The sequence below is a fragment of the Sesamum indicum genome, linkage group LG10, assembly GCF_000512975.1.
Source record: "Sesamum indicum cultivar Zhongzhi No. 13 linkage group LG10, S_indicum_v1.0, whole genome shotgun sequence".
NCBI lineage: Eukaryota > Viridiplantae > Streptophyta > Magnoliopsida > Lamiales > Pedaliaceae > Sesamum > Sesamum indicum.
In genome coordinates, this window is record NC_026154.1 from 6,570,854 (window position 1) to 6,585,067 (window position 14,214).

Consider the following 14,214-nt stretch of genomic DNA (forward strand, 5'->3'; position numbering starts at 1 on the left):
TGGCGTTGGCCCGGGGGTGAGGAGGGCCGACGCGGCCCTCCTCTTCAGCAACGACGGCGACGATTGCAATTTTTTTTAATAATTTAATTTAAATAATATTTTATTATTAATAAAATATATAATATTTAATTAAATAATTATTATTATAATAATATTTTATTATTAATAAATATATATAATATTATATATTAACTGTGAGAGAAGGGAAAAAATGTAAAAAAAAAAAAAAAGGTATTTTCATAGAAAAATCGCAGTCAAAGCGGGTGTGGCACAAATTTTGTACGGAGGGATTTTTTTAAACTTTATTTTAAATCACAGGGGTGTTTGATACTTAATTTCCATAGGAGATTTTTTGAATATTCCTACTATCACAGGGGGTCTTTGGATTTTTCCCCTAAATCAAATATGGATATACCATTTTGAGTATAACATCTTAAGGATTCAACTGATATACAACTTGCTTATAATTAACACAAGAATCTGACTAGACTTCTCTATAACTAGAGGTCTAGTGCTAGTTAACACGCAAGTGACTTCTACATTTAATACACGTTCATTCTGGAACAACAAGGCTGCACGTTCCTTGTTGATTTTCCACACTCTTCACACTTATATCAGCTTCCATTCTCCACTCCAACACTCAGATAACATTTTTCAGCATTTTTTCACATTTAATCAAGTTTTCCATTTTATTGTACTTAATTCAGTCATTGACTTAAGAATTGGAATACTAGTCGTATTTTGCGAGTTAGTTCTCACGTGATTATAAAGTTTTCAAGATGGTCTTCCAACCAAGTGGTAATACTGAACTCTAAATCTTGAAATATCCATGTGAGCGCTAATTTTGTTGTATTTGAAAATCAAAATACAAGATAATTATTATAAATAGAAATATGTATTTGATAGATAGGTAAAAGTGGGCAGAATCTTTATCTAATCCTTCGATTGTTCTCTTCGAGAATGTACTTTTGACAAATTTAAAGGTAGAATTTTCTTGTAGATCTCTTTTTTATTTTATTTGAATTTCTATAATGTTAATTCGAGGGCTTACGCCACTAATCCCGAATTAAAAGCTATAGTCTTGACTTTGAATTTGAGGATTTGAAAGTGGTTTTGCCACTTGAATCTTTTTGAGAATATATTTGGATATTTATAACATTAATTCAAGGCCTCGCGCCTATAATTCCGAATTAAACGCTATAATCTGTGACTCATCTTCAACGAACAACTTAATCTCATCTTTGAATGCCTTTGAATATTCTTGAGCAACTACGTAGAGAGCATTATTTAGCCTCCTTAGCTTGTTTCAGTCTTCGTTCTCTATCTTTTGTATTATGAATGAGCTCCAGGGACCTCTTTTATATGGATATCAAAGAGGTAGAGTTGTGATACACTTGAATACTTTTTATACTATCTCTTTATAATTCAATTTAAAGAGAAAAATACATCAAATATTTGGCATGTCATGATTGGTCAATTTGGTATTATATTTTTAAAATTTGTATTTTTTAAAGAAATAAATATCGCAAATACTTGTCTTGATTTGATTGGAACGTACAAGCAGTTGCTCCACGTGACACCGTCTAACTAGCTAGAATCTTTGACTATGAAGTATTATTTGATTGGGCAAAATACATCGTCTGACACTTGTCGGCTATTAATTTGATGACAAAATATATATTTAAATGATCAATTAAAATTGATTGTTTACATTTAAAATTAATTTAGTAAAATTCAAAATATAAATAGAAAAAGAATATAATAGATAATTAATATATTATTTTACACTAATCATCATTCAATTGGACATAAAATTTTATTTGTTTACAATCCAGTTACCCATTAATTTACAATTATTAAATTTGTAAACTTCTAGTAAATTTATTAATCGAGTAGATTTATTTAATATCTCAAAATATTAAATTATGAATAATAATTTCGGTACACATTTTATTTATATTTTTCACGTAGTGATACTCAGATCAAATTTTCCGAAATTATATACTTATCTTCATTGTCATAGTATTAAATCTGATCTGACTTTATGATAAAATTTCATCAAATCTAACTAATGAAGAAACAAGACGAACACATTAAATTTGTTAAACTCGACTAATATATTGAAGGGTTAATTATATTTTGTCATTTGAATTATATATGATTGATTTTACATTTTGACATCTAAATATTTTTTGTATCAATTATTTACCATCTCAATTCTTTATGAAATTTTGTATTTGGCCATTTTTAATTATTTTTCAATCATGTTTTCATTGAAAAAATATTTCATGAAGTGCACATGTGATATTTAAAGGTTATATGATGTGATATTTTTCACATATGCACAATATGTGATTTTTTTTCGGCAGAAAAATCAACAAAAAGATGGTCATATATGATAAACTGCAAATATCGCAAAATTGAGATGATAAATTGACATAAAAAAAATTTAATGATAAAATTTGAGATTTTCTTTTTTAAAATCTATTACTAAAACAAAAATTAATACAACTCCTACACTTTTTTCTTCTTTTTTGGATAACTTGGTAAGATCATATGAATATTCTCAGAAAATCTAGTTCAGGTGGAGCCTTTAGAGAATCCGACAGGAGGCGCCATGAAATAAGTTAGTCAAAAGAAGATCAACCAGCCTAAATTCGAGGGAATCCATATCCAAGAGGGCCTTACAGACCCACAGAAAAGTTTAGGAACTTGAATCCCTCACCCAATGCTAAAGCCTGTATCATTTGGTGTTCACGGAGGCCTAGGTGGCATCTATCTAGGACTTACAAAGGCACATCCCCACAAAATTGAATAAAAATAAGCCACCTCCTTAGGGACACATACACCCCTAGTTGGAAGTAACCCTTAAACTCTTAAAGTTGGGACTCTGGCCTGGAAAGACATCTTCTCAATCACCTCACTGAAAAGTTTGAAAAGGCATCATTATCCTCCAAGATACACTTATCCGCAGCAACCGCCCCCAAGAATCGTGGTACCTCCACCCTCTAGGAGATAACCCATCATCAAATGGAAGGGGAAAAAATCCAACCATTGAGAGTTGACCTTCCACTTAATTCATGGAGGATTCAGCCTTATCTAATCACTTTAAGAATCCTTCACCAAATACACGGGGTATTCGATCTTCTCCAATTGACTTATGTCGCCTATAAATAGAGAGCTCTCCCAACAAGAAAAAACATATTCTACCTACTACAACTTTCACTTTCATGCTACAACTTTAGCTAAAGGAACACTTTAATTTTGTATTTAAAATTTTACTAATATCTTCGATTTACACAAAAATAAGGAATAACACTCTCATTTTTACTCATTTACACTCTTTTATTTCCAACCACTTTATTTACTACTTTTACTTCAATTGTACCATAGCATCATTTTTTTTTTTGTTCGCATCACATGTAATTTTCTTTATCACATTCAATCATTCTATATTGAAAGGAGCATTTGATTATAAAAAATATAATCTGCTAATAAATTATTCAATTTGCCATATCATTAAAATAAATTACTATAGACTTTTGTCATGTACAAGTTTGAGTAGGGTGAAACCCCTCCATTGACAAACATCGTATTTTCATGTCAGGTAGAAAAAAGAGAGAGTTGTGGTTGCATAGTGATAGTAAATATTTCGATTTCGTTCAATATGAGCTTTTAGGGATATACTCATCACCATTCCTCTTTTAAATTTAGGCATCGTTTATTTTGAGGAATGAAATTAAGTTAGAATAAATGAATATTGAATAAAATATGAAATGAGATAAATTATCATACTATATATCATATTTACTTATATCGATAAAATTTCAGATAAAAAATTGATTTTGAAAAATAAGTTGAAAAAAGAAATCAATAATTTTGTAGATATTGAAAAAATTGGATTATTTTGAACCAAATATTTTTATATATATTTAGGGACAAATATATAAATCAAATGCAATCCCCTGAAGTGGGCTTAGATAATTGAGGGGGAGGGGGGATGATAAAGGCAAAGAGGACGGCGGGAGAAAGAAGGCAGGGGGTCTGGGGGGTTGAAGAATAGCGAGGGGTGAAGGTAGGGGAGGCAGGGAGGATGATGAAGGTAGGGGCGGTTGTCTGAAGAAGTAGGCAGCAAGGATATAAAAAAAAAAAGGTGGCAAGGAGGTGAGGCAACGAGGGGGAGGCTGGGAAGATGAAGGCAAGGAGGGGCCACCGACGGAAGGAAAAAGATAATGGGCGGTAGATGGAAGGGGAGAGCACGGGCTGTTGCGACGAGGTGAGGAGGAAACCCGGGGGGAGAAGAAAACAGGCATGGTGAAGGAGGCGTAAAGTGGTTGGGGCTTTAATTCTGAGGTCCCATCGTATACAATCTAATAACCAAAGTAAACATACTGTTACAGCAATTTACGCCAACATTTTTTATGGATATGAGACCAAGCTTTCTGTTCAGCCAAAATCACCATTAAATTTTCCTTTCAAACTCACTAGATAGACTCATTTTCTCTTTTCGTTCCAAACTTTAGGATTTAACACATTAAGTCCTAAAATCCGAAAAAATGGTGCGTCTTGAGCTGCAGCGCCAACGGGTGACTGATTTGGGGTCGCGATGGCAACAGTCGAATGCTTGATAAATTTCAACTCGAAGGGCAGGAGGGACAAGCAGATGACGCCTGGCCCCGTATAGAATAAGTCGGGCGGGGCAAGATTATTCAGGAATAACTCCAACAGAGGTAGGGGAGATTGAAAGCCCCACGCCCAGAGTAATTCGCAAGGTAGTTCAGGTAGGAACAAACCCCAGGAGAAGAAGTAGGGGTGCCGCAGAAGAGCAGTGGATGCTTCCTATGCGATGGCCTACATAGATATCGAGACTGCCTGAAGAAACAACTGTTGAATGCACGTGGATTCACTGATGATGCTAGGGGCCAAACCTTGTATCATCCCCACATTGGCAGGACGCATAGGAGAGAAAAATCTGTCGGTCATGCAGTTTGAGAAGGGGAGCAAGCGAAATGATCCTACTTGTGCACTCTTCGTTTTGAGGAAATTGACGAAATGTCAGGGCCCATCCCTGGCAAAGTAAAGAAGTTTTTTAGGGAATTTGATGACGTAATTCCACAAGAGCTACCTCGAAAGCTACCGCCGAAGAGGGCAGTAGATTACGAGATTGAGTTGGTGCCTGGCACGAAACATCCCACCAAGGCACCGTATAGGATGTCACAGCTTGAGCTTGTGGAGCTTAGGAAGCAGCTGAAGGACATGTTGGAGAGTGGAATCATTAAACCCGCTAAGTTGCGGTATGGGGCGCCGGTCCTATTTCAAAAGACCGACGACTCCCTACATATGTGCTGTGACTATCGGACGTTGAACAAAATTACTGTGAAGAACAAGTATCCCATACCACTAGTGGCGGACTGCTTCGACCGTCTAAGATGAGCGAAATATTTTACGAAGATAGACTTGAGGTCTGGCTACTGGCAGGTCCGGATCAAGGCGATGAGGCAAAGACGATGGTGGTCACGAGGCATGGAGCTTTTGAGTTTCTTGTCATGCCTTTCGTCCTGATGAACGCTCCCGCAACATTCAGTAATATGAACCAGGTAATCCATGATTTTCTTGATGAATTTGTGGTAGTGTACTTGGACGATATTGTGATTTATAGCGGAACTTTGGCCGAGTACGTAAACCATTTGCGGCAGGTACTGACGAGACTCCGTGAGCACAAGCTATATGCGAAGGTGTCGAAATGCTCGTTTGCTCAGGAGACTATCAGTTTCTTGGGTCACATTGTGGAGAGAGGACATATTCGAATGGACCCCAAGAAAGTTCAGGCTATTGAGGAGTGGCGGCCGCCGAGTGATCTTCATGACTTGCGCTCATTTCTCGATTTGGCGAACTATTATCGGCGTTTTGTGAAAAGCTACTCCAAGATAGCACTACCCTTGATGGACTTATTCCCCAATGCCAAGTCGCCTTCGACAACTTGAAGAGAGCAATGGTGACAGATCCTGTGTTCGCCTTACTAGATATGTCGAAGTCGTTCGTAGTGGAGACAGACGCTTCAAGCTTGCGTTAGGAGGGGTCCTAATGTAAGACGGCAACCTAGTTGCCTTTGAGAGCAGGAAGCTTAAGGATGTTAACGGCGCTGTTCGGTGCACAAGAAGGAACTGTTAGCCGTAGTTCATTGCCTTAGACTATGACGGCATTATTTATTAGGCTCTCCCTTCGTGGTCAAGACGGGCAACACTGCGGTAAGCCATTTCATAACGCAATCGAAGTTGACCAGTAGGCAGGCACACTGGCAGGAATTGCTGTCAAAATTTCACTTCGTGATGGAGTATCGACCCGGCTCCAGCAACCATGCGGCAGACGCCCTGAGCCGTAGGGCGAATTTGGCGGCCTTGGGGTCGTTAGCAGCGCTCTCCTCTAGCGAAGTTGCCACCTCCAAAAGGGATCGGGCGAGCGAGTTACTATCGAAAGATTTAGCAGCAGGGCCTGGTCCACCTCGTCGAGCAGGCTAAAGCACGAAATTTTTGGCTCGAAGATGGACTATTGATGAGCAAGGGAAACCGCCTATATGTGCCGAAAGGCGGGGACCTACGGAAGTCACTTATTTCGGAATGTCACGACATTCTTTGGGCGGGACATCAGGGAGAAGAGCGCACTTATGCCTTAGTGCAAAGGGCCTACTATTGGCCATAGATGTGGGATGATATGGAGACATACGTCCACACCTGCTTGATTTGCCAGCAGGATAAGACAGACCTAACTTTCTATGTGCTCGAGCTATCACCCTCAATCTGACGGTCAGACTGAACACTTTAATTCCATGTTGGAGGAATACCTTTGGCACTTTATGCGAGGTACTCAGAAGGATTAGGTGAAACTATTGGATGTCGCTTAGTTGTGTTTCAATGCTCAAAAGAGCTCTTCCACCAACAAGAGCGTTTTTGAAATCATCATTGGGCAACAATCGCTCCTCCCTCACACTCTCGACTCCCCACAAAGTGTGAGATCTCCTCTTGCTTGAAGTTTCTGTCAGGAATGAAAGTAGAACATTGATATCGCCAGAAGTTGCCTGGAGAAAGCTCAGAAGTAGATGAAAAACTACGTAGATCAAAACTGCCGCATCATCGAGTTCAATGCGGAAGACCTTGTGATGGTGAAGGTTCCAGACCCGAGATTATTGAAGTCATCAAGGGGAAGAGATCCTCGGTTGATGCAAAAATATGTCGGTCCTTTATCTATCATCAAGCATATTGGAATAGTGGCCTACAAGGTAGAGTTGCCTACCTGGTGGAAAATCCACAACATCTTCCATGTGAGCCAATTGAAGAAATATTCAGCAAACAAGGAGGAAGATGACCGCAATTAGCCCAGCCGTTCGCAGCTTGAATTGACGAAGACGAAGGAAAAGGTGGCTGAAGGAATCTTGAATCACCAAGTTACAAGTATCGCAATGCGTAATCACATAGAGTACTTGGTGAAATGGAGGGGATCTAGCAGTGAGGAGAACACTTGGGAGCGCGTGACGAACCTCAAGGTGTTCCTACCTCTTGTTGAAGCTTACCATGCTTCCCATGCATCGAAGACGTCACCATCTCAGGTGGGGGAGAATGTCAAGGGCCGCCTGTGCACTTGGCACCCTTGACGCACATTCGGCCATGCAACTGCTCAACCCGGCCAACTAACAACCTTCACCGACAGACGCTGGACTTTTGCAAGTGTTAGAGTTCTAGGTGTAGGTCTTTTGTTTTGTACATGTTGTATGCTTGTAAATACTTTTGTTTGCTCAGGGGGACGTTTTGCCTCCTGAGGTATGATGTTCAGCCTTTTTGGTGTCTACTGCCATAAATAGAAAAATCTTTTTAAGACTATTATAGGGGGGGATGAGTTCTCGAAGCTTGGTGTAGTGTTGCGTGCTAGTGTCCCCCTTAAAAGGTGATCCCCTTGCGCTAGCACCATTTGTACAATATATATGCAATTTGCAATTCAATGAAATCCACATTCTGAATCTCGTGCTCAATTTACTGTTTTCCTACTGCACCTTGCACTGTTGTTGTTGCTGTTGCGATCTGTGTTGCTATTCCTGTTGGCGGCGCTGTGTGAGTGTTGGAGGGAGTTTGGTTGTTGTGTTGCTATTGGCGGAAGTAGTCGTTTACTGCGGACTGCTAGCCACATGATGTCCCTTTTCCTGCATCGCGGAAGGCGCCTCGTGAGACTAGGGGAGGCTGCGCTCGAACTAGAACTAGACACTGAACTAGAGGAAGACATTTAAGAATAGGAAAGAATTTAAGTACCTGGAAGAAAAGGAGGCTAAGAACGAAGATGATCTCCTTGAGTAGCTCATAAGCGATTACAGAAGGGGCGGTCAAGAGGGTCAAATGAGGGCCTATACATAGGGGGAAAGTAAAAAAGCGCGCCTTTTTAGGAGCAACAGAATGATGACATGTCAGCGATGATCTACGGCTGAGGGATGACGATCTGACAAGGGACTCATCGACTTCTCCTAGTGTAATTAATAACACTAGAAGAAGATAGTGAGTAATGATAGGTAATAGCCCCCAATCAACAAAAGGATAAAAACACCCCTCAACCTAAGGAAAATTACAAAAAGAGGACAAGATCTACGTGCTGATCAACGGGTCGGGTCGCCGATCGGACCCGCTCAATCCAACCCGAAACCGAGACCCAAATTATCGGCCGTTAGATCTTCTGACAAGTTTATCTCATATATTGCCACGTGAAGTCACCTTATACGGTATACAAAACTATAAATATAGTCAAACATGAGTATTTATGATATGTTCATTTAATGCTATTTCGATCATATTAAGCGTTCCAATCATATTCGACCCCGTTTTTTCTAATTTAAGTAGGGAAATCCTTAGTTGAGGGCTTCTCGCAAGTATAACGTGTTTTTTTGTTCTCAACATCCACTTTATATGAAGCTTTGGTAAAGTCGGGACGTGACCTACATCCATCTAAGGCGGACTGTATTATGGTTAGGGAGCTTCACATATAGTGAGAGGTAGTACCGCATACACACAACGAAGTTAATGTCTCTTTTACGTTCATCCGCTCCATTCTTGTCCGCATCCAAGAAATCCAGGTCCCCTTGTCTTCCTCTCCCAGCTCGGCCACTGTCGACATGTTCGACTCGACGGCGACTTAGTGGCTGCCGCCCTATTGTCAAGCTCAGGGCTTCCTCTAAACGCCGCTGTTCCGCAGCCATGGCCATTCATGAAGGCTCCACTTCTTCCTCTTCTCCTCTTCAGGTTTCGCTCTGTTCTTTAATTTTTTGTCATTTATGGTGCAGATAGTTTTTTTTTTTTGGATTGTAATGGTGAACCACAAAGTATCGGATGACCATCTACTTTTAGTTTTATCTTCATGGGTAGGAAATGATTGGAATAAGATGAAAGAAGTTAAATTATATTTAAAGATATAAATGAATTGGTATGAAGATATAGCAATAACAAATGCGCTTCAAATTTTTGCTTCTGGTAATTTGCCTCTTGAGAGAGCCCATGGAGTTGAAGAAGCTAAAAGAAGAAATTTATTCAGCTTTTTCACTAGATAAAAATCAAGATTGTCTTGCATATGGCTCAATTGTGTTTCAACCCGATCTTTCAATTGTATGTTTTTGAAAAAGAGAAGAATGGGATTTAGCTTTGCTTAGCGGAGGTGTACGACCTTTCGTTGTTCATGGCAAAAAGAATCAAGGCAAAGCGAAGATATATTATATAGAATAGTTTCTGTTAGGAAATAACTCTAGGAGATTGTGAAAGTGTGTGGAACAAGATTTATTTGATTCATAGAATTTTCAACTTTTGCTCAAAATTGGTCTATACTATGATAGTTCCATCAAAATTATGACAAAAGTCGCTCATCAACTATTATACTAAGGGTGCCTGTAAAGCATTATAAAAAACAATTTTATCCCTGATGAATTTTTTGAAAGCATTGTATAGTTGGGACCTGGATGTAATGTGGGTTCAATCTCCACCCCCAACAATACCTGTGTTCTGTTTTCTTCTTGTTTGAGAAATTCATATCATGAGAAGATGATAGTAGTGAAGGGGAAAGATAGAATATAAAGTATGCTAGTGTTGATGGTTTTCTTTTACTCTTTCTTTTGGGATTGGGGGTCGGGGTGCGAGAAGATGGAGATGAGAGCTGTTGGGACCAACCATATTTCAATTTCTAGTTTTAATTCACTTCCTGAGAAAAGATACAAGGTATAAAATCAGACAGTTAGCGGATTCACCTATTATGTTTCATTTGTTAGCTAATGAAACTGTAGCAACATTAACAAATATTTTGCTTAAGATTGCTTAAAGGATTTGTAGCTACATGTGGAAGTTAGCTCGAGTCAGATGCTAAAGATGGAATGAAGTCATTATGGGTTCTGTGAAGCTAGGTCGCAAATCCATATCAAAACAAAGAATGTTTCAAAAACTCAAATTGCTTGAGATTACTTTAGTGGTTAACTTCTACTATTCTTGAGTTAAAGGTTTACTAGAGTTAATTGGCTTAATGATGGATGATCACTTCCTTTTAAGCAATGGGTTCTGGAATCAGTAGTGATCCTTTACTTTGTCTGCAGCATGTAAAGAAAATTCACACAGAATAGACCTTTCCATAGGAAGAAAACAAAATGGAGTCAACAACAAAGTGGGCCTTCATACGACTGTAACACAATTTTAAAATCACAAGGAGCTACTTCTCTCTAACACCAAAGTAAGGACACAGGGGGAGTAAAAACTTGTATGGCCTCTGTTATTTCAGAGAACAAACTTATCATTTTTATTGCTTTCAGGTTGTCTTTCATTCTTGTTTCCTTTTTGGTCTGACAAAGAGTTCTAACTGTGTATTTCTACTCAGCAAGTGCTCTTGCTTTTATACACAATTGCAGGATGGCATGTTGTATGCTCAAGCATTTTGGGTCAGTAAATCAATAATTGCTTGGGATGTGGATGCTGGAGATGGATCATGTTGTCTCTTCAGCAGTAAAAATGCTAGTCTGTCTGTAGCAAATGGGGAAATTCACGGTTTATGCTTCAAAAATCTGCCTCCTGATTATTCGTTTAGCTATGAACAAGAAAACTGATCTTCAATCCTTGTCCAAACAGGTTATGATACAAAAATTAAGCTTGAAGAAAGTAATGAAAGGCTTCCAGAACATGTGAGATACATATCATGTGGAATATTAAACACTTACTTCCTTGTGCCGATGGCTTAGCTTTTATTTGCTTTATTAGAAAGAAAAATAATTTATATGATCCACCAATCAAGTTTAATTCAAGGTCTGATCTTTGCTGACTACTCTATGGTGGCAGGTAACTGAAAAATTCCCTCACATCCGGGATTTGAAACACTTCCAAGTTCCACCAGCTCTGGATGTCAAAACTATATTAAAACACCAATTAGCAGTTGCTGTATTGAGATGTAAGAGCAACATTTGTGCTTCCTATTTTATCATTAGAGGGTCTTGTTAGTGGTCTATATACATGTGATCGCATATTGAATTAGCTCAAGAATTTTCGAACACTGAAACTTGACATTTAAAAGCTCCTTGTTATTTCCTCAAATTGCATAATTGATCAGCTTAAGTTTTGTGACATATCCTCTTGAGTGTTTGTCAGCGTATAAAAACTTGTAATGAATTAGATAATTTTACCATAATTCTTTTGCAACTTTGATAGGAAGAGATGGGACTTTGAGAGAAAGAAGTTATATAGTACAGGCTATTAGCTGTTTTCTAGTTCCTTTTACCTCTTTCTTTCATAAATTTTAGAATAGGTCCAAACTTGCCTGATTGAAATATATGCAGCAGAAGGAGAATGCACCTGTATCACTGGTCTGCAGTTAGCAGGTGTCCTAGATGAACTATTCACTTATAATGGTCCTCTTGGCACAATATTTTCTTCTGAAGCTATTTCTCTGTACCTTTGGGCACCCACAGCACAGGTAAAAACATTATATCTATCTTTTTGTTCAAAATCTTCCTCCACTTGCGTACTCAACTTTTTGGACTCTTGTTCAATCTCACTTGGGCATTGCCATTATCATATGTGTATAAACAGGAAGTGAATGTGCTTATTTATTTGGAACCTGAGGGTGGCGATCCCTTAGAGTTTATTGAGCTTGAGGAGTCGCATGGAGTTTGGAGTACTAAAGGGCCAGTGACTTGGGAGGGCTATTACTATGTCTATGAAGTCTCTGTCTACCATCCCAGCACATTGCAAATTGAAAAGTGTATTGCAAATGATCCATATGCAAGAGGGTACGTTGATCATCTGTTCACACAATTGACTGATGAAAATATTGACGGACCTCTGTTTGATGTGTCCATCATTTAATGTCAGTGTAGGTTATCAGCTGATGGCAGGCGAACCCTTATAGTGAATGTTGATTCTGAGACTGCGAAACCTAAAGCATGGGATAATTTGGTAGATGAAAAGCCAAATCTTCTTTCGTTTTCTGACATCAGTATTTATGAGTTGCATGTAAGAGACTTCAGGTAGCAATGGACCAAGCTTGTCTTATGTAATACTTTCAAGTCCTCCATTAAAGAATATTAGTTCATACAAGTCTAGGCTTTTGTTCTTCAAGCGTTCTTGGTCTACATGAGGAACCTGACCTTGCTAAACTGTTGACCAGTCGATATCTTAGCAATGATGAAATCTTTTGTCTTTTCAATCTTCTCCAGCAAGTTTATATTAAACGGTCTTCTGGAAATATTTTCAACTCCTCTTTCTTTTTGAGATTGTAAAATGTAACATCAATGATGACTAGTATTTGAGCTTGATAAGCACTTTGCAGGCATTTATTCCCTCTATTTATTTGCTTTCTGTTGCAGTTCCAGTGATAATACTGTTCCTTCAGACTTTCGTGGTGGCTACCTTGCCTTTACTTTGCCGGTAATCTTAGTGACCAGTTCCCTTGTATTCTTGGCTCATATCTATGTATCAACAATTTCTAGTAATTTTTAGTTTATTTGTTCTTTTCAATTTGTTTATTATTTAACAGTTATACATCTTGCCGTAATCGGGTGATGTCAATTAACTTTGTCTGCAATTAGGGCAAAGCCAATGCCAAAGGAAACTGCAAAGCTGGCTTCCCAACCATTCGATTAAAGAAATGATAATGCTTGAGAAAAATACTATTGGTTGAATGAGAATTTTTTTTTACATTAGATATTTCAAAACTTGAGCTCATCTTGATAATAGAGCTCCTTGTGCTTGAAGGCCTCAGCTGGAATGCTTCATCTTAAAAAGTTATCACGCGCTGGTATCACACACATTCATCTGCTGCCTACCTTCCAGTTTGCAGGTGTTGATGATAAGAAGGATAAATGGCAGCATGTAGGTACAAAATCCATATTCATTATGCTTGTTTTCCATCTCTATAGTTTGTCTCTGTATTTGGAACAAATAAGTTGCTTGTATTTGCTTCTGTCTGTTGTTCAACTAAATTATTTCATGATTTTTATGCTTGAAAACTAATTAAATGGTTTTATTTTCTCACCAAGGGTTACATTCAAAATCAGGAATTTGTTGACTTTTGTGGTGGCAATAGATTTGGATGACAGTAGAATCTGTTATGAATGTGATGTTTAGGACTGAGACACAAACAATGTGGACTTCTGTTTTTTCTGAAAGCATAGCACAACTTAATTTGGAGCTTAACTTGGTGCAGGAAAATAGATTTCAACTCATCTTCAATTTCTACTGCCAATAGTTTCTTCAGCTACTAGCAGAAAGGAATCTGATCAAATTATAGATTTATGTTTGCCAATTTTTATCTGCGTGATCCTTATGTTACATTCCAGAAATAAAATTAGAAGCCAAAACTTTAGTACCATTCTGCCACATTTCATGCTTCAAAGAATTTTGGTCAATTAGAAAGCTCGAATTTACCATATTCAATGTGATTTGAGCTTTCTATACAACGAAAAAACCCAGTATGGTGAAGTAAAATTTGGCATTTAAATTCAATGAGTTTTATTGGGTAAGTTCAATATTAGATAGCCTTACTGCGGGTTTAACAGCTTTCTACATAACTAGGTTCATGGCCCTTGAAAAAGGCTATCAAATAATGATGTGAAATTTGATACCCTACGAAGATGTCTACTTTTATCTTTCTATGTACACATATTTATATATACAGTATGTGTTGGCGGGGGGGGGGGGGGGGGGGTGCCTAACCATT

At 38.2% G+C, this 14,214-nt stretch overlaps 1 protein-coding gene across 1 annotated transcript in view; it reads left to right on the forward strand.

Moving 5' to 3' along the window:
* The window catches only part of LOC105172154 (pullulanase 1, chloroplastic), a 22,923-nt gene continuing 17,667 nt past the window's right edge, over positions 8,959-14,214 (forward strand). Inside the window, exons 1-9 of the mRNA XM_011093500.2 lie at positions 8,959-9,275; positions 10,916-11,051; positions 11,133-11,185; positions 11,340-11,448; positions 11,834-11,970; positions 12,087-12,286; positions 12,374-12,523; positions 12,863-12,923; positions 13,251-13,371. Coding sequence (XP_011091802.1) covers positions 9,057-9,275; positions 10,916-11,051; positions 11,133-11,185; positions 11,340-11,448; positions 11,834-11,970; positions 12,087-12,286; positions 12,374-12,523; positions 12,863-12,923; positions 13,251-13,371 — 1,186 coding nt within the window. The 5' untranslated portion in view covers positions 8,959-9,056. The remainder of the gene's footprint in view (positions 9,276-10,915; positions 11,052-11,132; positions 11,186-11,339; positions 11,449-11,833; positions 11,971-12,086; positions 12,287-12,373; positions 12,524-12,862; positions 12,924-13,250; positions 13,372-14,214) is intronic.